At 50.5% G+C, this 26,889-nt stretch overlaps 1 protein-coding gene across 2 annotated transcripts in view; it reads right to left on the minus strand.

Annotated features, from left to right (window-relative positions):
- TM9SF4 (transmembrane 9 superfamily member 4) overlaps positions 1 to 26,889 on the minus strand; it is a 32,060-nt gene that overhangs the window by 3,278 nt on the left and 1,893 nt on the right. For both annotated transcript variants that reach the window (XM_075900836.1, XM_075900837.1), the window contains exons 2-16: positions 15,738 to 15,848; positions 12,911 to 13,010; positions 12,053 to 12,221; positions 11,350 to 11,479; positions 10,141 to 10,264; positions 7,798 to 7,916; positions 7,500 to 7,611; positions 6,852 to 6,922; positions 6,248 to 6,380; positions 5,013 to 5,094; positions 4,849 to 4,924; positions 4,070 to 4,153; positions 2,171 to 2,346; positions 1,394 to 1,457; positions 426 to 545 (exon numbers count right to left, since the gene is read on the minus strand). In XM_075900836.1, coding sequence (XP_075756951.1) covers positions 426 to 545; positions 1,394 to 1,457; positions 2,171 to 2,346; positions 4,070 to 4,153; positions 4,849 to 4,924; positions 5,013 to 5,094; positions 6,248 to 6,380; positions 6,852 to 6,922; positions 7,500 to 7,611; positions 7,798 to 7,916; positions 10,141 to 10,264; positions 11,350 to 11,479; positions 12,053 to 12,221; positions 12,911 to 13,010; positions 15,738 to 15,848 — 1,671 coding nt within the window. The remainder of the gene's footprint in view (positions 1 to 425; positions 546 to 1,393; positions 1,458 to 2,170; positions 2,347 to 4,069; positions 4,154 to 4,848; positions 4,925 to 5,012; positions 5,095 to 6,247; positions 6,381 to 6,851; positions 6,923 to 7,499; positions 7,612 to 7,797; positions 7,917 to 10,140; positions 10,265 to 11,349; positions 11,480 to 12,052; positions 12,222 to 12,910; positions 13,011 to 15,737; positions 15,849 to 26,889) is intronic.

The following is a 26,889-nucleotide window of genomic DNA, read 5'->3' on the forward strand; positions in this document are numbered from 1 at the left end:
TTCCCTCTTAGGGATTCATTCATCTTCTAAAGAAGAAACTACCATAAATAGTTTCTAAATGAAGTAGATCGGACAACTATTGAAACAGAAAGCCAGCCCCTTGCCAGGTCGCTGCTGTGGCATATGCCATGAGAAACAAGGCACAGCTCTCCTTCAGCTGGCTGCAGACTAGAGGTGTTTCTCCAGGAACGGATTATATTTGAAACTAATCTTCCTGCACCTCTCCCTTTGCAGCTCCCTTTCAGACAGCAGCCCACACCCCTTGAAGTCTGTGGGAGTTGAGGGCATTCAGCACCTTCTACATTTGGGCTTCACATCAGCAGACTAGGCTTCTACAGTGATGTAACAATCGAGTAAACATTTCTGGAAAGACACAAGGGCCATTCACAGAGCGCTACTGAAACTGCAACGGGGTATTGTCTCACCTCAGCACAGAGCTGGAAGTACACCATGACTATGCTGATTTGGGAGCAGGATACCACCAGGATTATAAAAACCAGGAAGAGAAAGCCGAAGAGGTAGTAGAACTGGTTCTCCCAGATCGCCTGGAACAAAGGCGGCATAAGTTCCTCGCACAACACAGCACCGGAAGACACTGGTGTAAATCAGTAAACATTCATTTAACTTTTCAGAACTGTTGACCCAAGTGATAGGTCACTGCTAGGGTGGATCTAGCAGACACATGAAACCTGGTATACGTCACAGTAAGCCTTGAAAGAGACTGGAGGAGCGAGTTCACACAACCAAGCAAGAAATAGCTGCCTGGATTCTGAACATCTAAGGGAAAGGGGCCAAGCAATCTCAGAGGGATAGTATGAGTGGGAAGAGCCACCACGGTACCGCCTTCCTTCCCACGAATCCTTGCTCATGGAGCGGATACTATATATACATAGTCTCTAGGGTGCCATAGGACTACTCATTGTTTTTCAAGTTGCAGACTCTCACAGTTCCCTCTCTGAGACTGTGTTCTCCACAGTAACAAGACCCCTGTAAGTTCTTCCAGTCCAATGTTATGTGAAGGTGAAAATGGGAAGGAAATACATTTGTCTCATCTGAAAAGCCTGACACCTGTGGTTTCTATGCTTCGTAGCAAACATGGGGCACCCCTTCACCTGGCTGTCCTTTGCGAAGAACAACTCAAGAAGATTCTGTCAGATCAAAGCTAACCCACAGAATCTTCACAAGACCCCAGCAAGAAACCAGTCTGGAATACCTGTGGCCAGGACTTTCCACTGAGTGTGAGCGTGCATGCATGTGTGAGCAAAGCCATTACCCACTTCCTGCACGCACACACCAAGATACTCCATTCCAGGTGGATAAGCCCTCTCCCTCTCAAAGGTACAATGCAGCAGGAATAGAATTCCTATTTCAAAGGGGCAGATTTGATGCTTACACTGAAGATGAAGAAGAGTTCAATGAACATGGCTCCGAAAGGGAGAATGCCAGCCATCAGAATCCTACAAGTGAGGGAGAAATTCTGTTACCAGCAAAAACATGACTGTCTTCACGCAAAGATTAGAAAAACCACCACCCAGATAAGACACATTTGGGATCAAAGAATATAGCTGGAATAAGTCTCTCAATTAAGAGAGCAAGTCCTGCTTTTTTGGCACTTAAATCTCAGTAGGTAGGCAGTTCGGAGGTACTAAGCTACAGACCAGGGTACATTTACTATGCCTCTGAGCAGCCCAGTATTACAATGAATAAAGTGAGGTGCAGTGGGAGAAGAGTTGCCAGGTGTCCGGTATTGATCCGGACAGTGGGGTATTTGCGGCTTCTCTCCGGTAAAAAAAAAACAGATAATACTGGACATGTAAAATGTCCAGTATTTTCTGTTTCTCGGACAGAAGGCCGCTTGGGTCATTCTTCCCCTGCCGCATCGGATGGGGGGGACTGTGGGGATTTAAAGGCGCCGTGACTTTTTTTTGTGCGCGCGATTGGGGGGTTTTGTGTTTGGGTCAACAACTTTGGTTGCCCAAAGTTTTTGCTCAACTAATTTTTCCCCCGCCATGTTTGGTATTTTTTGAGAAACTAAGTGGGAGGGGTCACCCACACACCTGCAATTCACTTGTCATATCCAGAGACCACCCGATGGCCGAATTGTAGCGTGGGCAGAGAGATTTGGGGGAGTCTTCCAAACCATCAGATTTACTAAATACTTGCCGCTCACCCAACAAATCTGTTCATGTACCACCTCTGCTCCGGGATCTGCCTTGGAATCTGATTGGTCCGCACAGGATTATCATAGGGCTGTTTGCGAAATCCGAAGTAGTATCCCAGGTAGACCAAGGGCAAGGAGATACCGAACCACATGCACAGCAGGGCCACCATGGTGGGGAAGGGAACCTGGAACCACACCAAGTGTCACCGCTAGTGTCCTCCCAAGTCTACCCACCAAATCCACCAATGTCAACAATCAGACCAGGCTTTTCAAAGTCTGGCTCACCAGCCAGCCGTCAGATTTCAGGGAGGGACCAGAGGTGGCCTGTCATCACACCATGGGAATCCTTTAGGTTCTACCATTCACACAGACTTTAATATTAGCTGTTTCTGGGAGTATAGATGCTTCCAAACCTGAAGATCTTGAAACCCCTAGTCCCTCTGAATGGTGGAGGAGCTCAGGCTATGGCCAATTTCAAGACAGAGACTCAGTAGTGACCATACAGGACAGAGCAAACAGAACCTGAACCTAAGAGGCTGCATCCCATATGTTTTATCTAGTCTCTCATTCTCTTGTGGTCCCCACAGGTTAACATCTCCCCTGCAGCATTTGAATCACAGCTGGAAATGCAGCTGGCCTGGGCTCAACCCTGCCTGGCCTTCAGGCATCCCTTTACCTTTCCCTGTAGCCCGTGGGGGCCACTCCAAGATTTTGGAAAGTGGTCGAGAGCCGCACTCTTCCACGATATGAATGGAGATGCAGGGTCTGGGATGGAGGTTGGGTGCAGAAGGGAGCTTGGGGTAAGGGACTGGAGTGTAGGAGGGAGTTGGGATGAGGCAGGTGGCTGTGACCTAGGGCAGGGGACTGGAGTGCAGGGGTTGGGGATGTGACCTAGGGTAGGAGGGGACTGTGATCTGGGGCAGGAGATTGGGTGCCAGATCTGGGAGGGGGTGTGAGAGGGATAGAGGGTTTGAGTATGTTGAGTGGGGGGGCAGAGAGTTGGGAAGGAAAGGGCTGGGGGGCCAGAAGCAGGCTGTGGCCAAGAGACTTGCCAGCTGCCAACCTGCCTGCTGCAGAGCTTAAAACATCCCAGCCTGCCTGGCCAGCCACTGAGCCCAGGAGAGGGGGTGTCATTCTTCTTAGCTGCCTGTTATTCTAACAAGCAGCTCCCATTGGCCGGTTTCTAACCAGAAACCGGCCAATGGGAATGTGCTGGGGGCGGGGTAGCTCCTAAAATTTCCCCCTCTCCCCTCCAGTTTTAACACAGAAATGGAGCCCTGCAGCCACATTTCTGCACAGTCTGCGGGGCAAGCAGGGGAGCCTGCCTGGGGCTCTCCACTGCCTCGGCGGGCCGGATTTTGCCCAGGCCAGCTGTAGCCCATGTTCCTGCTAATCTGGCCCGTCCCTGTGCGGAGCTTAGTGTGTGTGCACCACCAAGAGACACACAAAGCCTGGCTTTGGGCACTCCGCCCATCAGCTGGGCATCATCTCAACGTCTCTTGCCCAAGTGCCAGCCCATAGGGAACGCTGTCTGGAACCCTGCTCACATCCCACTTGTGTCCAGGGACATCAAACGCTGCCGGGAGCGCGGGCAGGGCCTTTTCAACGCCGACCGATTTGCCCTTCTAGGCAGTTCCCGTCTTTGGGAGTTAGCATGTCAGACTGTGGCCCTCCCAAAGGGCACAGCCCAGGGGACTTCCCTCTCCAGGGCATCTGCAGCTGGATCGCTTCTCTTCAACAGTGTTCCAGACCCCAGCAGCTTAAACGCGCTTTGTGACATGCCCCATGACAGGGCCAGCTCTTGGCTGCAGACACCTCCATAAACTAGAAGAGCCCAGAGATTAAGCGACCTCCCAAGAACTCTACCGCCACCCCACCCAGCTTGGTTTGCTACAGGTGGGTACACACCGCTCCAGAGGAATGCTTCCCCCAGATGAAACAGTTCAGGACAAAGCAGATACCAAAGACTACGCCAGGGTACAGGGTTGCCGTCTGTGGGAAAGAACACATGTTAAACCAGTGGGAGTTTCCTATCATCCAGGTCACTGATCTTCCAACTGGGAGGTACACCCTGGAACCCTGCTCCCCAGATGCCACCAGCAACCTCAGGCCACACCACAACTCCCAGGAGGAAGCAAACACATTCCTTTACTAGTAAGGGGAGGGCATGAGAGGAAAAGATTTGGAATTACTGCCCCAGGTATTCTTAATGGGCCCATCACTGGGGTAAATTTGGGGGATAGTTGTGTTTTCTGCACCTATGTTCCCTCTAATCTTTTCCAATCATGTGCAAATTTAGTCCATGTCTGGAATAACTTTGTTATGTGCACCAATGCATGTGCACCACCAGTAGAAATACAAACCCAGCTGTGGGCCCTCTGCTAATCAGCTGGGTGGCATTTGAATCTCTCCGGAGTGGCCACACAACACCCAGCTTATAAGGAACACTGCTATCCACCCCTCTGTTTCATGCATGCCTGTGATCCTGCCCCCAGGCCTTTCTGCTTTGTTGTGATCCAGACTCAACACACCCCTCTCGCCAGGATTTCTCCTCCCCCACATTGCTGCCAGGACCCCAACCCCATACGCAGCCTCTCGCTATACAGTACAGCAGGGCCATGCCCACTTGTCCAGCCACAACAGGATGCTGAACTGCTGCCTTAGCAAAGGAGCGCAGAGTCACTTACACAGAAGGCCCCTTTCTTCCATCTGTGGCCTTTCAGAGTCCGATACAAACGGCCAGCAGAGAACCCACCAAAAACCCTAGGATGGAGGACAGGAAGGAGCCAGGTTATCTCCGGAGATCAGACAGGCAACAGCAGCAGGGCCTAATGGCAGGAGCCATGCTTACCCCATGAACATGAAGAGAAAGCAGGCAGTGGTCATCAGGGCGCCCCGGCTAGATGGCGACAGCATCCCCAGCATGGCGACAACTGCAAAGCAAAACACAGGAAGAAGGTGGCCACAGATGGACGTGTGCTAGCAAACTCTCACTCGAGGGGCCCTCGTCTCACTGTCTGCAGCAGAACCCAGCAGCCTTGGAATGCTTCACCTCCCCACCACAACTCATTTCCTCAGTCATAGCTGAGACCAACAGCCCCCCGCGAACAGAGACAAGGAGGGAGAGAAGTACAACCCCGCATAGATGCACGTGGATGTTGATATCCGCAGACAGACCTCAGTATCTGCCGAACCGCAGGGCTCTACTCCTAGGAGATGCTGCGGCCAAAGGACAGGCCAGCACCTCACGCCTGCAACGCCTCCCAGCTGTGGGCTGCACCGACCCCAGACAAGACACAGCTGGGAGAATCTACCCCAGCGGACACTGGCCCCTTTCCTCTCCTTTGGCCACAGCTTCTCCTGGGAGCAGAGTTCTGCAGTTCAGTGGATACCAATGTCCATCTGCAGCTGGACATTTGTATCCATGCTGGGCTCAAGAGGCAAGACCCAAGGAGCAACACACTGCAAACCTCTTAGTGTTGACAACTACTGTCCCAGGTGCAGCTAAGGAATACACCGTGTGCTCTACCGTTAACTCTTCCCACAGCCCCAACAGCCATCCCAACACAGAGCTCTCAGATCACTGGTGGACCCCAGCACCCAAAACCAGCTGACGCCCCCCCCAACATACAGATTCTCTTTCTTGGGAACAGCCCCTAAACTGGAACTTCCGAGGATAGCTCTGTAGTCTGAATCAGCTCTGAAAGAGGGCATAGCCAGCAACGGGCTTAAACTGCAGCAAGGGAAGTTTAGGTTGGACATTAGGAAAAACGTCCTGCCTGTCAGGGTGGTTAAACACCGGGATAAATTGCCTGGGGAGGTTGTGGAATCCCCATCCCTGGAGATATTGAAGAGCAGGTTGGACAGACACCTGGCAGGGATGGCTCAATGGTGCTGGGTCCTGCCATGAGGGCCGGGGACTGGACTCGATGCCTCAAGGTCCCTTCCCGTTCTACTTTCATAGAACACTCGAGGCTCATCCCGAGGCGAGGATCCCCTGCTGCTGAAGTTCTGCTCATGGTCAGGCCTATCCAGTTCACTCTTTCCCTTCCTGGTAAGGATCCTCAAGCCCAGGGAGATACTCACAGATAACTATCAGGATCATGCAAAAGAGCTGGATTCCAGAGCCCAGTAGGGAGCTGAGAATCATGGGATATTGTGGAGGCCTGAAGACATCTCCATGCACAAGCTTCCAACCAGACTCCTCCATTGTATCTTCCTGTCGCAAAACCAGAAAAGGAGGGGTTACAATTTCATCACCCAAATGGAAACACGGGCTCCTTCAAGAGGTGTCCCTCCCCGCACCCGTGCCACGTCAGGGATCCCTCCATTCTGACAAGAGACTCTGCTTTCTTCTGGGATGTGAAACCGAAGGCATCTAAGCCGAGCTTTCAATCTGGCTCGCATACCAGGACGTGCGTGTATCAAGGAACTAGCGACTTACTCAGTAAGTCTGGCAGGATTTAATCAAGTCAGCTGTAATGAGCTCCCGGCAGCTGGGCTGCTGAACGTACCAGCGGCTCGGCTCATCATCCTATCATCCTCCCCTTCCGCTCATTACACAGCTGCCCCCCGCTGCCAGGGTGCTTCTAACGAAGTGGGGGTGGGGAAATGAACCGCGTGGCCAGAAGGGCCCTTCCCGCACGTTCTGGTTTTACACCGCGCCCCGCAGAAGAGATACGTTTCGTACAATGTCATCTTCCTTGTTGTAGTTGGCGATGTCCTTCCTGAGGGTGCGGATAATGATCATGCTGAGGATACCTAGAACACACAAACCCGGAGAGAATGAGACTTGTTACCAGGCTCCCGGGTGAGCCTGCCACCCCTGCTCGCCCAGACTCATCGTCCCTTGGTCAGTTCTCATCCCTGCAGCGCTTGGGCTCAGGCTACACAACTGAAGCAGCTCAGCTGCTTGCCCAGAGCCTGTTCCCGCAGCACCGCTGTCGACAGGAGCTTTGCCATTGCCTCCGGCGTGCACAGAGGAGTCCTTATGTGCAAAGCCACGTTGTCTATTCAGGTTTGTTTCCTCCCCCCACCCCAGCGAGTAGAACACTAAGGGGCGGAGGCAGCCGCACACCAACACTTGAGAGCATGGTGCATGGCAGAAGAGGACTCCTCCATGCAACTGGCTCATACAAGAAACAAGCCAACGGCCGACTCCAAAAGGTGCTGCCTGGAGTGAGAGTCTCACACACACTGACTTTTGGCAAGACCTTCTGCGTACGGCACCTGTCTGGGAATTCAGACACGCCCACCTGACACTGGCATTTAAAGCAAGTTCCTGACCCTCAGTGGCCAGCAATGGGGAGATTAACCCCCCTCCTAGGACTTCACTCACCGGAAAGGAAAAAAACCACCACGACGGAGTTAATGATGGAAAACCAGTGGATCTGCACGTCACTCATGGTCAGGTAGGTGTCCCAGCGAGAAGCCCATTTAATGTCACTCTCCTGGAGGAAAAGAACAGCAGAAACTGATCCGATGCCCCAAAAGCCAGCCCCCGCTGCCGGCTCATTACCCACACACCCACTACCCCATTTGTCACAGACAATCAGGCACTCTTCTTCATCTGGTGCCATGTGCATGCTCCTCCCCACCCAGGGTACAGGTCAGCCAAGTCCCCCCGACGCCCTCACCTCCCAATGGACAGAGTAGGTGAAGAGCAGCTGGTTCTTCTTAGTGGGATCTATCTCCTGAGGGGCTGAGCCTGCAGCTTCAGGCAGCATACACGTGCCCTTCTCATCTGCCTTCAGATCTACCGGAGAAAATACCCACATGTTATATGCACCAAATATTTCTCTCCACCACACAGGGAGGAGCAAGCAAGTTTCCCCTGGAGAGCTATGGCACAGTCTTACTCACTGGAGAGAGCAGTGTGCCCTGTGGGGACAGCGAGTCCCCTGCCTTGCTGGCTGAGCAGCCCTGTGTTGTTCAAGCGCTGTTCTTTCAGCCAATAAAGGATCAGCATTAACACTGCTTGCAGGGTGTCCTGGTCAAGCCCCTCCTGAGCTGGAAAGATGGAGGCTACAGCGATCGAGCCTCTAAGACTAGGGACAGTCGCTTCCCCCACTTGCTGACGATCAGAAAGAGGCAGCAAGGTGGGGGAGCAGGAGCCAGTGGAGGGGGAAGCCGGTTCCCCCAGCACTGTCTCTGCGGGGGGCAGCGGGAAAGGGGCGCAAGCAGGACTGTTTCAATCCCCGCTCACATGGAGAAAGCGCTGGGGGAACCAGCTTTTCAGGACTGTTTCAGTCCTGATCGCACCTGTCGCTGCTCCTCTCCTTGGAAACGTACAAGAGCCACCTTCCTCATTTCAAAGGAAGAGGCACAGAGGGAAAGCCATTGGGTCTCTCCCTTTGAAATGTATAGAAGCCGTGGGCCGCTCTTATACATTTCAAAGGGAGAGAGGCAGCGGGATAGCAAGCGCCCCACCCCCCTTATCGACTAACCGAGTAGTCGATGGAAATTCCATCAACTACTCAATTAGCTGATTAGTGAAAATGTAACACCCCTACTTAAGATAGAGGTTTGAAGAGAAACAACCAGGTGGATCCTCAGCATCATCAGAAATACTGAAAACCCATCAACCTCTTTCTTCCCCCAGCTCCTCCCATAGCCAGTGCAGTGGCAGGATCACATTACCATATGGGATCAGACCAGGGTCCATCGCCTGCCATCCCCTGTGTCCAACAGGGTCCTGCACAGGGATATAAGTGACCAGTGATGGGACTAGTCACTTTCCCTACCTTGCTGGCTTTATGAGAGAGAGGCAGCAAGGGGGAGGAGCAGGAGCTGGTCCCCCCAGTAGCAGCTCCACGGGAGGTAGGGGAAGTAGAGGCACGGCAGGAAACAGCGCGAGCTGGGTCTCTTGTACATTTCAGAGGCTCAGGTGCCGCAGGGAGCCCACACTCCCTGCGGGGCTTCCGCTTTTGAATTGTAGCAAGATACCAGCAGGGGTCTTGCTACAGTCCAAAGGCAGAGGCGCCCTTATAGACGAATCAAATAGTGGCTGGAAATCCCATCGACTATTCAACTAATTAATTAATCTAAATTTGACATCCCTAGTCCGGCATATGACAGTCTAACAGAGCTGAGGGAGTCTCATTCCAAACCTCAACAGCAAGCGGTTTGCTCGTACCCTGAGACAGGTGGACACGTAGCCCATCTAAGAATTTTTTTAAAAAATTCCATCCAGCATAGCAGTGGATGTTCTCCTTATCCACATTGATGGTTCTGCCTGCTGTCTTTTTTGAGCCCCATCAGCCTCTGTTAAAGCTAGAGGCAATGAGTTCCACAGGTTAATAATGCAAAAAGACCTTTCACGTGGTGCATTTCAGTTTCCAGCACGCATCCCACTGGTCTGGTTTCAGAGGAGCTTTTATTTAGATCTAGAGAACATGACCTATGAAGGAAGGCTGATAGAAGTGGGTTTGTTTAGTTTAGAAAAGAGAAGACTGAGGGGGGACATGAGAGCCGTTTTCAGGTATCTAAAAGGGTGTCATAAGGAGGAGGGAGAAAACTTGTTTATCTTGACCTCTGAGGATAGAACAAGACACAAGGGGCTTAAACTGCAGCAGGGGAGGTTTAGGTTGGACATTTGGAAAAAGTTCCTAACTGTCAGGGTGGTCAAACACTGGAGTAAATTGGCCAAGGAGGTTGTAGAATCCCCATCTCTGGAGATATTTAAGAGCAGGTTAGATAAATGTCTATCAGGGATGGTCTAGACAGTATTTGGTCCTGCCATGAGGGCGGGGGACTGGACTCGATGACCTCTCGAGGTCCCTTCCAGTCCTAGTGTTCTATGATTCTATGATTTATAGGGGCCTGTTTCAAAATCTCTCGTTCCAATGTCCAAGTCTGCTTTGCACCTGAAACTTGCCAGCTGGGATTTAGGTTCTACTTTGGAGCTGCAATGTAGATGGCAGAGACTGTAGGGAGCTCTACTGCCACCCTCACAGGCCAGAGCAGACTATGTAATTTACCTTCAAGTTTAATGCTCTGAGGAACCACTTCAAAGCGCACGACCCTGTAGGTGGGCTCCTGGTTCTCTTCCACCTCCTCTCTGTGGTAGTACAGGATGAAGGAGAGGTGGTTGTGCAGGTAGAACTAGAACAGACGGACATTAGAAAAAGTGTTAGCAGCTCAATAGAAATAGACAACAGCTGGGGCAACAGCTGCACCTTCCCCAGAAGGGCAAGGCCTCGATCCATCTGGGCTGCAATCTCTGAGCTCTCAGAGCGAGACAAGGAACGGGGCTCCTCTTCTCAGTAACAGACTCAGGCTTTGGGTCTAAACAGGAATGACACTGTTGCACTTGATTTCAGACCAGATGACCCCAGATATACAGGGACAGAACCCAGCCACCTGTTCAACAACTCCACTAGCAGCGGGTGCTCCTTTGAACTTACTGCTCCACAACATATCAGTAGAACACCAGACAATTACTGCAGGGGATCCTGGCTGTCACAGGCTAGTCACGGCTTCTCTGGGGCAACTGTATCCCGTCACACCTGGGCAAGGCACAGCAGCTCCACGCAAGTACATCAGCTTCCCTAGTCCATAAGAGCGGAGGTCCCCCAGTGATCGTGGAATGAGGAGTAACGGTAGTTCGAACTAGGAAGCCTAGTTCGAACTACCTAGTTCGTGCCCCGTGTAGCCGCGCTGCACGGGGTTCGAACGAGCGGGGTTTTAAAAATGGCAGCGCCCCGCTTATGCAAATGAAGCCCGGGAAATTCAAATCCCGGGCTTCATTTGCAAGTGCGGTATGCCTACATTACCCTCCTAGTTCGAACTAGGAGGGTAGTGTAGACATACCCTGGGTGACACACTTTAAGCAGCCTCGCCCGCCGTGTAGAAGTGCTAGGTTGAGAGAACAATTTATCTATTGACCTAGCTATCGCCGTTCAATGGGGGGTGGGGAGGGGGATTAACTACAGTGACAAGAGAAACCCTCCCATCACTGGAATGTCCACTCTGATAAACTACTACAGCTGCTATCTGCTGGAGTGTAAGTGCAGACATAACCTCGGGCAGAGGAGCTAAAATACCATATTTCACCCGGCACAACCTTTCACTTGCTGCAGCTTCTAACACCATGATGCAATTCAATACTTCTTTTATGGAGGCCACAAGGTGCCCTTCGTACGGAGTCCCGAACAGGCTTTACACAGGAAGTTTCAAGACAAAGTTACCTTATTACTGTCCATAAAACCCAGCCTGTATCCATGCTCAAACTGCACATCTTTCTCCCTCTTCTTCTCCTCCTCCTCACGATTCGAGTAGAACTCCAGCCGCGTGGCCACAGGCAAGTTATCAGCAATCCTGAAAGCACACCATGCCTTCAAATGAATCCAGCCCACAGCACAGATGGCATGTAAGTGACTAATCGACTTGCTGACTGTCCGATAAGCAAAAGCTTACTAGGTAGCCGACACACTAGTCGACTAGTCACCCTCTGCCTTGCTGCCTCTATCAGAAAGAGGCAGCAAGGTGTTGGGAGAAGAGAAGCAGATGCTGGGGGGAGCCGGCTTAAAAGCCGGTTCCCTGCAGCTCCATGGGAGGGGCAGGGGCGCAGTGGCAACGTTCCAACTTTGAAATGTACAAGAGTCCCCACTGGGGCTCTTGTACATTTCAAAGCAGAAGCGCCCTGGCTCCAGGCCTCATGTGGAGTTTCAATCTTTCTGCTCATTCTGCAGCTTCCACCTTTGAAATGTAGCAACAGCGGGGCAGGCTTTTGCTACATTTCCAAGCGGAAGTGCCCTTATCGACTAATTGAATAGTCGATGGAAATTCCATCAACTATTCGATTAGTTGATTAATCTAATTTTAACATCCCTACAGCACAGCCAAGCCAACCCCCATCCCGGCTACTCCGAAATTCTGGTGGCAACTCACAGATGGATATAGTAATCCTCCTGGATCCGCTCAGCAATCAGCTTGCTCTGTTCCACTGTCAAGACGACTGGCTTGTTGGGCAAGTCACATAGAACCTCACATTTCTTCTCGATGTTCATGAACACCTGGAATGGAGTGTTTACTATCCGGTCCCCTCGCAGAACCTCACCTAAGAAACAGACAATTGGAGGGTGAGACACCCCATTATCAAGCAACAATGATTCTGCCGCAGGGTTTCTAGCACACTCCATATCATGGAGTGAGTAAAAGCTGGACAACAGAGCCTTAAGGAAGCTGCAGAGGCTGTAGCACATGCTGACTGTACAGAAAGACGTGGGAAAGGACAATTTGAAGCACAGATCTTGTGTGAAGCACCAAGTACATTGATAGAACTACAGAAATAGTAGCTCTCCAAAGTACTGCTTCCCCATCACTTCTTGGCTAACTGGGAATTCCCGCTTCATAGAACCCCATGGCTGGCAGAGCCCTCAGGAGTCAGAGTCCAACCCCCTGCCCAAAGCAGGACCAACCCAACTAAACTATCCCAGCCAGGGCTTGGTCAAGCCGGGACTTAAACACCTCTGGGGATGGAGATTCCACCACTTGCTGCTGCTTCCGATCAGCTTGCAAGAAGAGCATGGGACACTGGAGAAAACCTCCCCGCTGATGACACAAGCCATCACAGGCTACATTTGCAATCATTTCGCCATGCGCTCATTGGAGCCGCTCCCACCCATGCCATGCACGTACTGCTGTGTTCCAAGGACAGGTGCTGCTATTGCTCAGCCTAGGACACAGCACAGGCCAAATCAGCACCACACATACCTACGAGGGGCACGCTGGGGGGTGGGAACCTACCCAGATTCTCAGCCTTGTACGTTATCTTCTTGGGTTGGCAGAAGGGCAGTGAGTAGTACTCGTATGGCAGCTGGGTACGCGAACTGGTGAGCTTCACCGCCTGAAGAGAAAAGCAGCTGTTATCTTCCCCTCTGCAACCTGCTGAACACTCAGACCACTGCCAATTCGCCCTACAGCAGCTAGAAGTTGAAGTCTCATTCAGGAGACTAATTTCAAAGGGGAAAAAAACCTGTAAACTTGGCTCCCCACCTAGACCATCTGAACGGCCCTCTCCATCATCACCCACCAAAACCACAGGCAACCCTCTTGCCACCCACAGTACCTCAGTAACTGCCATCGGTAGCCTGCCACCTCCGCCAGGCTTCGTGGGGCCATTCTCTACAGCACAAGAGCTCTCACAGCGAACCCGGCTCCAGCAAAGTTAACTAGAGCGCTGGAGTGCCAGAATGGAGTTCTGTGTCGCGCTCAGGTTTTACCATGTCACTGTCTCCACCACCCGATACCTTAGGTCCATGTCTTTATCTGCAGCCCTGATCCAGGAAAGGGGACATGGGAGTTGCCATGAAGTCCAAATTTCTTCCCCTCTGCAGCCTATTCATAGTTCTGTGTGCCACACCTGCTGTAGCAGCCCCATCTTTAAGTAGCAGGGAGATGCCTGAAGCAGACGTGGCCAATACAGCTGGAGCATCACTCCCCTGTAACTAGGGATGTAAAATTTCAATGAACTGGCTAATTGAATAGTCGGTGCAATTTGCATCGACTATTCGATTAGTCGATAAGGGCGCCTCTGCCTTTGAAGTGTAGCAACAGCCCCAGGGCTGTTGCTACACTTCAAAGGCGAAAGTGCTGCAGGGAGCCCGGGGTCAGCTGGGGACTCTGAGTCCCCAGTGGTGCTGCCGCCGCTTTGAAACACCACAGATAGCCGGACGTCAGGCTCCATGTGGCGTTTCAAAGCAGCAGCACCACATGGAACATGAAGTCAGCAGAGGAGTCCCCAGCTGGCCCCGGGCTGCACATGGCATTCCAAAGCCATAGCGCAGCGTGGAGCCCAGGGTCTGGCCCCAGGCTCCACACGGCGCTGCCTCTTTGAAGCACCCCTCTTCTTTCCTCCCCCCTTGCTGTCTCTTTCTGATAAAGGCAGTGGGGGGTGGAGGGGGAGAGCGACTAGTCAACTATCCGATAAGCATTTGCTTATGGGAGAGTCAATTAGTCGTTCACATCCCTACCTGTAGCTACAGTCCCCTCGAACCTCTCCTGTGCCTGTTTTTTGAAGCACATGAACAGGTCACAAGTTTGTGAAAACGGTTTGGTGTTATTGTTGTCGCCACCTTTGGAAAGTTCTTAGGCCAGCTCTGCACAACTGCTCTACCTGGCAGGGCACTCCCTGTGTGGAAGAAGCTCATCCAAGCAAAGCTGCACTTTTGTGGGAATACCTGCATCTGCAGTCGGGGCTTTTACTCCCAGCTCTGGTCAGAGATCGCTCTCTGCGCACCCAACCAACACAGCTCTGCTGACAAAAGTTTGTAGTCTAGATTGGCCCTGGTCACATCTCAGTCCTACATGAAGTGTCAAGCAGAAGTTGTTTCTGAAGATAACCGATCGTGACAAAACTGAATATTGCTGGAGGGTACCCACGAAGATGTAGGGCACCATTGAGGTGCAAAGATTCAATAGAAAAGACACAGCTGTTCTGGCAAACTGGAGCTGTTTAGAACGGAAGCCAATCTCACTTACTGCCAACATACAGGAAGATTTGCCAACCGGTCTCATTGCTGGAGGACACGTAGCTTTTGAAATTCCTTTTGAGAGTTACTGTTCTAATCCAATACCTCCTATGGCTACTTTGTGATTTTACTGTACTCCAAGGCTCGTTTTGTTTGCTTAAAAATAGCTTCCGTCAGGGGGTTTGTAGCCAGAAAGCAAGTTGCCATGTGCTTAGTGCCGGACTAGCCAATTCCAGCATTTCCACAGACATCTACTTTCCTGGCTGCCCAGTCAGAAATTAAGCCTACAGCTTTAGAATAAAGAGACAGCTTTAAGTATGCTAATGTCTGGAGACAAAGTCTACGCGCGTGCGCGCACGCACTCCCCCCGCCCTCCCAAGCAGGACAGAAGCTGTTCCAGAGTCAGGTGTAAATGATAATGAATGGCTTGTGGCAGCCTTTGCCATCTCCATGGCATATTCTAGAGGATGACAACAGGGCATACGATGGATTTCAGTTTATTCCTGTTTTGGGGAGACAGCTCATGGGAACTGACTTGAGCTAATGACTTTCTATCCTTGGCTTTATCTGATCGCCTGCAGGACAATGTCACTTCTTGCTTTGCCGGGGCCCCCAAGTACTGCCCGGCTGACAGTTGCATTCAGTTACGTCATGCATGTATCACTCACAGTACTGGAAACAGAGACCTTCTGGTTACTTTCATTTTGTAACCAGTGCTGCTAGGAAACCTCTTGTGCCAAGCTGAGAGAGGCCTATAGGGATTCTGGTGCAGCTGTTTGCCAAGTTCAAAGATATACTTCAGAGAAGAAATGGGTGGCCAAAAAGAGAACCAAACAATAAAGTTGGGACTTTGAGGGAGGAGGAGAAGGATGGTCTGGTCCGGAAGGCCCTTTTATTGACAGGTTATAAAAACACTGAATTTTAGAGGCAGGATCCTAATGATTGATGTTGATAGCCCCTCTTGGCTACCATGCTATAAACATGCTAGAAGCCTTCCTCCAGCCAGGTCACAAGTTTGTGAAAACGGTTTGGTGTTATTGTTGTCGCCACCTTTGGAAAGTTCTTAGGCCAGCTCTTTTGTGTTCTTGTGACATGCATCCTACCTTGATTTCTACGGGGTCCTTCTGGTGGAAGTTGATAGGAGCTACGCCTGGTACATAGAAGGAGCTTGTTTCATGAAAGAGAGTGAGCAGCAGCAAACACATCAGCCTTTCCTGCAAAGGAAGAGAGAGATCACAGCTGCACTGCCTGGAGGGCACGCATCAGAGCAAGACCCAACGAGAGAGATGACATGGTGGATGAGAAATTCTCCACTCAGCTAACGACATTTATAGAGGCTGCATGGTCTAGCAATACAAGTACAACTGGCTCGGCAGATGTGGGTTCTGTTCCGGACTTGGTGACTCTCGGCAAGTCATTTCCCACTTCCGCTTCTCCATCTTTAAAATGGGATAATATTTGCCTGCTTACCTCACACGTGTGTGGTGAAACTCAGTTAATATTTGCTAAGCACATCAAAGTTTTTAGGTGGAATATCCTACTGATCAGAACCGCAAAGTGTTGCAGATCTAGGGAAACAAGAGCTTGGAAGCAGCTGTAATATTCACCATGACTCTCCTATTTTCACATACAATACACATTATCCTTCAACCTGGTAACTCCCGGTTTCACTCCAGAGCAGGTATTCGCTTAACTCAAGCTAGAGATCTGTGTATGGGCAGGGCCAGGTTTGGGGCAACACTAACATTGCACCACGAGCGAACAGTGCACTGAAAACAAACCCTTAGTCAATACGTTCCCGTGAAGTTTCCCCCTGGAAGCAGCAAAGTCCAGTGTCCCCATGTCGCTAGGCAGCAGCCATGGGGCTGGGGGCCTTGGTGAAAGGAAGTACGGGAGAGAACAGGGAAGGAGCTGAGAAAACAGAAGAGAGGGAACAGACTGACCAGATGACGCAGGGCTGGAGGAGGAAGAGGGAAGGAAGCTGCGCTGGTGACAGAGCTTAGCTGCTTGGTCAGCAGCATGTGGGAGCAGCGTGAAGGCTCCACATTCCTGCTTCTGAGGATGGAGCCCCCGGCAGAGGTATGTACTGCCTCTCTCCAACAAAGGCTGCATTGGCAGGCTCAGGGACCTAACATAAATCAGGCCTGTGTGGCCAGAGGCAACAGACACTATGCAGAGCAGTCAGGAGTAGATGCTGACCTCTGGAGATTCACACCTGCCCACCAACCACTACCCAACACAGCCTCACAACAAGGAGGGTGAGCGAGACACCTGTCCCAACCCGAGGCTATGACAAAGCACTACAGTATCTGTTAGCACACACTCGGTAAGGCCCACGCTGAACCCTTCCCCGAGCTCTCGAACAACAAACCTCAGCTCAGCTTCCTCCTGAGACAAGCTACTCGGATGCGTTTCGCCTACAGAGCCCCTCTGTACTAGACCCTATTTTGCCTCTGCCTTCCGTAACCTCAGAGCCAAGACACCCCACCTGGGATGGTTGACAGCACGAGTCCGCAGAAAGGAAGTTGACCAGCGATGCACAGCCAAGCACTGGATACCTGTTACAATATCCAATAAATCCAGAGGTGCTCTCTGATTTCCCACAGTCATTCAACACAAAATTACAGCTTTACTACTAGTCACCAAGTCCAATAATCTGACAGAGAATAGGCGCTTTAAACATAAGCCTCTGCACAAATCCTAGTTTGAGCCCATTAAGAGGAAAAAGGTCTTCTAGGTGGAGAACACATTAAGAGGAGAAACCATCCTTGCTCTGCATCACACACCTTCCCCACAGCTGCCGGCTTCCTGCCACAGCCACTGCACTGTCAGAAACATCCCCTGCACGTTTCAAAACAGTAAGGCACAATACGTGTCCTGAGGAACTTACAATACAATTGGCTAAAATGATGGGCTCGGGAAACGAGCAGACCTATACGCTTCGTAAGAAGGATTTGAAGAAGTATCGTGTCTTCAGTGGACGTTGGACAGAAGACGATGGTTGCGGTGCAAGAGCCGGCCAGCAAGGTGGTGTGAAACTGAGGTGCAGATACAGAAAATCGCACGGACAGAGGATTGGGAGGAGGGAACAAAAGCAAAGATACAGAGCAAGCAGAGATGAGATTGTGCAAAGACTTGAAGGTGAAATCAAGCAGACAGAGGAGGAGGAGGAGGAGGATAGGTAGGGTTTGCGGGAACTCCCCAATTTAAATTCTTGGCATAGCTGTCTGATGTGCAACACCATGCAACACGCACAATGGAAGGCGTTAATGCTGGTTTCAGAACCTTCGCTTTCACATTTGTAGGTTTGCTTCCTTCCTTCTTTCAAGACAAAAAAAGAAACTTTTGCTGCAGCAATATGGATGTGTGCCAAACAGTCTGCACAACTCCATGGCCTAGCCCAACAGTTCCTGCACACAGGAAGCTCCTTTAGGTTGCTACAGGAGCCGAAGGAGTTAAAAGGTTGAAGGACTGTGTCCTGCAAAAAATGAAAAATTCTGCACAAATTTTAAAATTCTGCATATTTTGCCAAAACACCACCCTATAATCACTCTGGTTTCAATCATTTTGGTAATTTATTTAAACTAGGATACAGTGGATGAAGAATGGGTGTAGGGAGCATTGGAGGAAATCCCCAAGCCCCCTTGCCTAGAGCAATGTAACTAAGTTTGACCGTTTATTTCTAGTTATTAGTCAACAAATCTATGCAGCCAGCTGCTCAGTGTTACCTCGCAGGCAAATAAAGAGCAAGTCAGGGCTGGGAACCAGCTCACAATTTACTCTGGCAAATAAACATCTCCAGAAAGCGACTGGATAGGATTTTTTTTTTAAGTCCAAAAATTCAGACCAGTTCTGATCACTTACAATCATCCATTTACAAGGCCACGCTACTTTGGGCCGTGTAAAGGAACCTTAACAAATCTGCATGACATTCTGATCGATACAACCACGTGGAACAACGGGTCAATGGAACCGTGGTCACCACCAACACAGTCAATCACTCTAGTGATGGAAAACCCCACTGATGTACGAGGGAGCTGCACCACGTGGCAGCAAGTGTGTAATTCCCTGGTACCAAGTTCAGATCCCACCTGAAAACCTTTAGGCACATGGGAATCGTAACGGACTAAGTTTAAATTAGGGACGTTACATTTAGTCTAATCAACTAGCTAATTAGTCAATAAGCAGGGGAGCTGCAGTGGGGTCAGCTCCCAGCCCCAGGAGCTAACCCTGCTGCGGCTCTGCCTTTTAGAAGTATGAAGAGCTGGCAGGCTCTTCATACGTTAACAAGGCTGAAGTGCAGGGGGGGACCCAGCAGTCCTGGCTCGCGTTGTGTCTCCCGTGCTTTGCACCGGGTTCTTAATACATTTAAAAAGCAGAGGCGCAGTGTCCTGGGACTGGGCACAAACCAGGAATCAGCTGATTCATATCTCATGCCCAGTCTCTGCTACCCCCTGCCTCCTGCAGAGACAGCGCTAGGGGGGAACTGGCTTTTAAGCCGTCTCTCCCCTCCACCCTCACCCCTTCCGGCTGCCTCTAGCAAGGGTGGGGGGAGCCACTAGTTGAGGGACTAGCTGACTATCCAATAACCTTATGCTGATCAGATAGTCGACTAGTCGCTTATATCTCGTTTAAATATTTAGTTACTCACAAAAATGACTAAGCTGTAAACAAGAGAGAAACCAAATAGCGGGAGCAGCATTATTCACGCTGAAGTTGGATAACAAGACAGGAACTACTGTGATAAACCCACCCAAAGGGCAGATACAGCACAATCTGGAGGAGAGGAAATCATGGAAAAAGCAGCAGCGCTTTCTTTCAAGCAAGTCTACTTCTAGCCGCACAGGAATTCTATGCTTTTCGGCAGTCCTGGAAGTTAAATCTCATGGAGATAGACCAGAGAGAACTCCCTGATTTGCTGTGAGGCTTAAGTGAATCCTTCCCCACCAGGAATTCCTGATACCTCACAACACACAACCCCCCCCCCCCCCCCAATATTATAATCATACCACCAAACAAACACCACTCCTCTGTGTATGAAACAGCACTGATAAGCATCAGGGTCAGTCACAGCCTAACTCTCCCCTAGAACTTCGGAGTGGTAGCCGAGTTAGTCTGTACAGCATAAACTTAAAAAACAACAAGTAGCATTTTAAAGACTAATAAAACATGTAAATGGTCTCATGAGCTTTCCTGGGCCAACTCCCCTAGAAGCTCCTTCTACACAGATAATCACCACCAGACTTAACACGAGCAAACAACTGCAGCAGGAAGTTTCACTGACTGACTAAGCCAATTTGTAAAGTCATTAACAAGAGCCACCAGTTCCCCTGTGCATCTGTTAGCAATTTCCAAGACAGACACTTGCTTATAGCTATGCCCCTCCCCAACTGTGTCGTGGCCAGACAGGAGCTTACTGGATGTTTTTATTGTATTCTTACAAGTGCACCCACACAATGTGTGAGCATTCACAGCCACTGAAGATGCTAGTACAAGAGTCTGAGTTCCACAGAACAAATGCACTGCAAGCTCTTCTCCATGCCAGTTTGCCCACGTGCCTCAAAACTCATCTGGAGGGACTGACTCTAGGGGAGTGAGGAAGCCAATCTCAAAGCTCGGTCAGATTAGGGAAGTAAATGGCTTACAAGTTCCGGTTAACTGGTACCGGCAGCTCCCTGTCCACCTCCGGCAGGGGGCTGCTCCAGCCTTGCAGAGGCCGCTGCAGGCAGGGGCTGCTCCGGACAGAGCAGTCCCTGTTTGTGGTGGGCCCACCTGGCCCCTCCACTGCAGGTTACACACTGGCTCCCTGGGGGTGGGGGTGGAGCTGGCAGGGGCATCCTAGGGAGGCTTCGCTGCAGGCTTTGAGGTATAAAGTTTGTCAGCTTTATCCTGCAGAGCTCGCAGTGCACGTAACTGTTAGGGGGTTGAGTGGTTAAATTTTTAAACGACTTTTTACAACCCTAATTCAGATCAAAGGCCTCTCTGCCAAGACTGCCAACAAGCAGAGCAGCCCACAGGACTGGCCCTGTGAGTTATCCCTGGGGACGGCACCAAGGTCAGGACTTTATTTCACCCAGGCTACCCTTAGATGGCGGGGACATTAATTGTGTCAGACACTGGCCCGGGCTTGCTCTGGGACTTCCTTGTGACCACAGTTTCCATGTTCACTTGCAAACCCGGTGGCAATAGCACAGGTACTCAGAGGGTGGAAACGGAGAGGTGGGGGTGCCGAACCAGCAATGGTTGGGAAAGGTCTGGCCTTGCTGCTAGGGCGGTGCGAGGCCCTTTTTAACTGGCAGACTGCCGGATTGGGAAGAAAAAGCCAGCGAAAGAGAGACAAGAAACCCATCTAGTGCATCCCAGAGCTTTTAAGGCAGCCTTGCTAGATAGTCTTGGCAACTGTGCAAACAAGCTCATCTTTATTACCCGTCTGACCAGCTTTCACATGCATTCAGTGGAGCTACGGAAAGCCCTTGGCAAGGAGACAGATGCACATTCACGCTGGTTTCAGATGGCCCCTTTACACTTGGAGAGCTGTTAACAGCCCCCTCTGCTCTCACCTCCACACAACACAAAGGACTGGTCTATACCAGAATAGCTCCCAAGGCACAGCTGCAGGGCTGCTAATGCCAGTGCGCTCTGATGATGGGCCTAATCACTCCACCTCCCAGAGTTGCAGCAGCTCCATCAGCAGAAGCTCCCCTCCCACCAACATAGCCCCATCCACACTGGCACTTAGGTCAGTGTAACCTACATCACCAAGGAGGGGGCCTTTTCCAGACCTCTGAGCACCCTCAGTTCTACTCAAGTGCTCCAATGTACAAGCCCTGCGGCCTCAGCCTTCCGACGGGACAAAGGAACAACTCCGCAGCGAACCAAGTAGTACAGATGCCTTAAGCAAAAGGAATGAAAATTCCAGTTCTTCTGTGCAAAGAATCTTGAAAACACTCCCCCCTCCGTGGTATTTGCTGGCCCCCCCACTTACACAACACCTCACACAGCAGTGCCCTACCACTTATAGCCACAAAGCATCTATAAGCCCACGTACGCTAGCCCAACCTGTCTGAGTTTCCTTCCACGAAAGAACATTACCAGATAGAGGGAAAAAAGTACTGCCCCGAGTGACACCTCAAGCAAGTCACATGATCTCTCATGGGCTTCTTTTGCCACATACGTGGTACTTGAGTATAGCCTTCTTGGGTCCTGGAGCTCTTCGCCAGCATTAATTTGTTATACCTCACAAACCAACCTGCAGATGTAGGCTGGTTTGTGAGGTGTAACAAATTAATGCTGGCAAAGAGCTCCAGGACCCAAGAAGGCTATACTCATCTAGTTTTATCACTGCAATTTGCACTAATATTTGATGCTCAAATACAATGCCCCTTTAAAGCTGGCATTAAGTGTTTGGGTTAAGTCCACGTTTCTGCTAAGTGCATTACCAAAAACAGTCCTACCCTCAATACTGCCATTACTGACAACAATTCAACCTTTTCAGATTGTGGGCCACCTGGTGTGATGGACACTTCTCTCCCTCTCTGAACTGGGTCAGCTAAAATGCTTGGTTCTGTGACAAAATGGTATTAAGAGTATATGGTAGACTAGGGACGAGAAGGTTTAACCAGTTAAGGTTAACCAGTGAGGGCTGGAAAGTGTAGTTGATTAACCAATTAACCGATAAGCAAAAGCTTATAGTTAATGCTACAGACATCATGCATTTCCCTCCCCGCCCCTTGCCAGTACATTTTTAGCAAGCTGGCCAACAGCCAGCCCGGCTCAGTCCTGGCTGTGATGTCCGGGACCTACCCCCGCTGCAGCTCTGTATTTAAAGTGTACTGGCAGCCCGGCTCAGTTCTGGCTTGCACCGGTGCTGCTGCCACCAAGCGCTGCTGCCTCTGTATCAGAGGCAACATCACAGGGCGACAGGCAGCCAGTCCGCAAGGGGAACTGGTTTTTAAACTGGCTCCCCTCGCAGACCAGCACTCACCTGGAACCCTGCGTTGCTGCCTCTGATACAGAGGCAGCAGCACAGAGTGGCAGGGGCTCCTTGGGAGTGAGGCCTGAGCACACTGGCTGCCGGTCCCACCCCTGGGGTCTATAGAATAGTCGACTAACCAATAAGAATTCATGAAGTTATTCGACAATTCAATTAACCGATATTTAATATCCCTAGGCTGGAGCAGCTCCCTACCTGCTGCGAGCAGGAGGCTACTCCAGCCCTGCGGGGGGCCCACCACAAGGCAGGGCTGCTCCGGTGTCCCTGATGGTGCAACCTCTGTCCAAAGCAGGCCCGGGCTCCCTACAGGCAGCTGCTCCGAGCAGGACACCAGATCAGCCCCTGCCTGTGGCAGAAGGCTGCTCCAGCCCAGGCCCACCACTGGCTCCCACCTTAATCAGTTAACCAGTTAAACAATGTTTCCCAATTACACAATCCCAATCAAACGGGATTTTACATCCCTATAGGAGACATGAAAATAGTTTTGCTTTGTGGTAGGTATAGTTAGTTGGCTCAATCCTCACACATCCCGTTTTATTGCTGGTCTGTTTATTTCCTCTTTGTGGGGACAGCACTTTAGCTAGCAAATGCTTTTGGGCAGGGACCAACTTATATTAATTTTGCACAACACCCAATAAAATGGGACCTTAATCTGATTGGAACCTCAGGAAGCTAGTCATACAGCTAATAATTACAAAAATTCCACATTGCTGTTGCCTACAAGTTATGCTGCGGATTTGTTTTCCGGTGTATTTATTACCACCTCCAATGTTAGTATCAGCCACAAATGTGATTATTATTGAAGTGACGTTAAAGCCGACCAGAAAAACAAAAAGACGCAACAGACACAAAGCAGCAAAGACAAAGAGGGGCTTTAAAAAAAGATACTCTGGTCAAAAACCACTCTAGAAACGTAGGTGTGAGAGAGAGACAGAGACACAGATTCCAATGTTATCAGTGGTAGTGCTTGTAGACACAGCATCAATGTTTTTACCACTGCGCCCTCTAGATCTACGCTGAGCAAAGTCAAACAGCCACCCCTGTGGTAAGAATCACAGGGGCCTTGCTTACATTAGCTCTGCAATTGTTCATACCAACTATAGAAATCTACTGGTAGCGGTGAAACAGCAAGAGGTTTATTTATTTTTAAAGTGCAGAAAAAAAGGCCTAACCAAGATCTCAGACTGGATTACAAAAAGCAGGAACAAAAAACAGGACTATGTAGCGCTTTAAAGACTAACAAAATGGTTTATTAGGTGATGAGCTTTCGTGGGCCAGACCTTTCGTGGGGAGGGAAGAAATGATGACAAAGTGTAAAGTTTGTCCTGATTAGGAAAAGTGATTAGTTTAGGCTGAGGTAGGCTTGGCAAGCCAATTAATTGAGCAGTCATGTGTTAACTCACTGCCTATTATTTAACCAGAGTCAAACACTGTCAAATGTTCCAACACGAATGCCCTGATGCAGGCAGCAACCTATCCTAGAATACCAGAACTGGAACGGACCTCAAGAGGTCATCAAGTCCAGTCCCCTGCCCTCACTACAGGACCAAGCACCACCTAGATCATGCCTGACAGATGTCTATCCAACCTGCTCTTATATATCTCCAGTGATGAAGATTCTACAACCCCCGTAGGCAATTTATTCCAACTGAAACTTCCCCTGTCACAATTTAAGCCCTTTGCTTCTTGTCCCATCATCAGAGTCCAAGGAGAACAATTTTTCTCCCTCCTCCTCGTAACACCCTTTTAGGCATTTGAAACCTGCTATCATGTCCCCTCTCAGTCTTCTCTTTTCCAAAGTAAACAAACCCAATTCTTTCAGTCTTCCTCCACAAGTCATATTTTCTAGACCTTTAATCCTTTTTGGTGCTCTTCTCTGGAGCTTCTCCAATTTCTCCACATGCTAACTGAAACAGGGAGCCCAGAACTGGACACAATACTCCAATCGAGACGTAATCAGCACAGAGTAGAGCAGAAGAATTACTTCTCATATCTGGCTCACAACACTCCTGTTAATGCATCCCAGCATCATGTTTGGTTTTGTTGCAACAGTGTCACGCTGTTGACTCATATTTAGCTCCTGGTCCACTATGACCCCTAGATCTCTTTCTGTAGTATCCTCCCTAGACAGTCTCTTCCCTTCTGTATGTATGAAACTGATTGTTCCTTCCTCTACCTCTGATTGCTCCATGATCACAGAATCATAGAATACTAGGACTGGAAGGGACCTCGAGAGGTCATTGAGTCCAGTTCCCTGCCCTCACAGCAAGACCAAATACTGTCTAGACCAGTGGTCCCCAACAATTTGGAGCTGCCGGGCGCCAGGGGGTGGGGCCGTTCGCCCATCAGGCGACAGAGGGCGGGGACACTCGCACACCCAGGAGTGGGGCCGCGCATATGCCACACCCCATGAGCCACGTGCCTGGGGCCAGCAACCCCATGCGCCGCGTAGCCAAAGGCGGGGCCGCCCATTCGCAGCAAGTCTGGGGCTGGCGCCCTCCAGAGCCGTGCGCCCAGGGCCAGCATCCCCCCATAGCTGCGTGCCCAGAGCTGGCACCCCCTATAGCTGTGCACCCGGGGGTGGGAGGACAATTCACCATGCGCCCCGGGCCGGTGCCCCCCATAGCCACGTGCCCGGGGGTGGGGCGGCCAATCTGCCATATGCCTGGGGCCAGGGCGGCCAATCTATCATGCACCCAGGACCGGCGCTCCCCATGTGCCGCACACCCGGGGGCGGGGCGGCCAATTCGCCGCATACCCGGGCCTGGCGCTCTCCATGCGCCATGAGCCCGGGGCTGGTGCTGCGTATGCACAATGCGCCTGGGGCCAGCACCGTGCATGCGCCATGCGCCCAGGTTGGGGGTGGCCCCGAGCACTTGGCGGGTGCACACAAATGTGCACCCACGGGCACCATGTTGGGGACCACTGGTCTAGACCATCCCTGATAGATATTTATCTCACCTACTCTTAAGTATCTCCACAGATGGAGATTCCGCAACCTCCCTGGGCAATTTATTCCAGTGTTTCACCACCCTGACAGTTAGGAACTTTTTCCTAATGTCCAACCTAAACCTCCCTTGCTGCAGTTTAAGCCCATTGCTGCTTGTTCTATCCTCAGAGGACAAGTGAACAAGTTTTCTCCCTCCTCCTAATGACACCCTTTTAGATACCTGAATACTGCTCTCATGTCCCCCCTCAGTCTTCTCTTTTCTAAACTAAATAAACCCAATTCCTTCAGCCTTCCCTCATAGCTCATGTTCTCTAGACCTTTAATCATTCTCATTGCTCTTCTCTGGATCCTCTCCAATTTCTCCACATCTTTCTTGAAATGTGGTGCCCAGAACTGGACACAATACTCCAATTGAGGCCTAACCAGCACAGAGTAGAGCACAAGAATCATAGAATCATAGAATAATAGGACTGGAAGGGACCTCGAGAGGTCATCGAGTCCAGCCCCCCGCCCTCAAGGCAGGATCAAGCTCCATCTACACCATCCCTGACAGATGTCTATCTAACCTGTTCTTAAATATCTCCAGAGAGGGAGATTCCACCACCTCCCTTGGCAATTTATTCCAATATTTGACCACCCTGACCGTTAGGAATTTTTTCCTAATGTCCAATCTAAACCTCCCCTGCTGCACTTTAAGCCCATTACTCCTTGTCCTGTCCTCAGAAACCAAGAGGAACAAATTTTCGCCTTCCTCCTTGTGACACCCTTTTAGATATTTGAAAACCGCTATCATGGTTTTAATAACCATGAATAACTTCTCCTGTCTTGCTCACAACACACCTGTTAATGCATCCCAGAATCATGTTTGCTTTCTTTGCAACAGCATCGCACTGCTGACTCATATTCAACTTGTGGTCCACTATAACCCCTAGATCCCTTTCTGCTGTACTCCTTCCCAGACAGTCGCTTCCCATTCTGTATGTGTGAAACTGATTGTTCCTTCCTAAGTGGGGCACTTTGCATTTGTCTTTATTAAACTTCATACTATTTACCTCAGACCATTTCTCCAATTTGTCCAGATCATTTTGAATTACCCTATCCTCCAGATTAGTCGCAACCCCTCCCAGCTTAGTATCATCTGCAAACTTAATAAGCGTACGTTCTATACCAATATCTAAATCGTTGATGAAGATATTGAACAGAGCCGGTCCCAAAACAGACCCCTGCAGAACCCCATTGGTTATGCCTTTCCAGCAGGATGGTGAACCATTACTAACTACTCTCTGAGTACGGTTATCCAGCCAGTTATGCA

The sequence above is a fragment of the Pelodiscus sinensis genome, chromosome 18 (genome assembly GCF_049634645.1).
Source record: "Pelodiscus sinensis isolate JC-2024 chromosome 18, ASM4963464v1, whole genome shotgun sequence".
Lineage (NCBI taxonomy): Eukaryota > Metazoa > Chordata > Testudines > Trionychidae > Pelodiscus > Pelodiscus sinensis.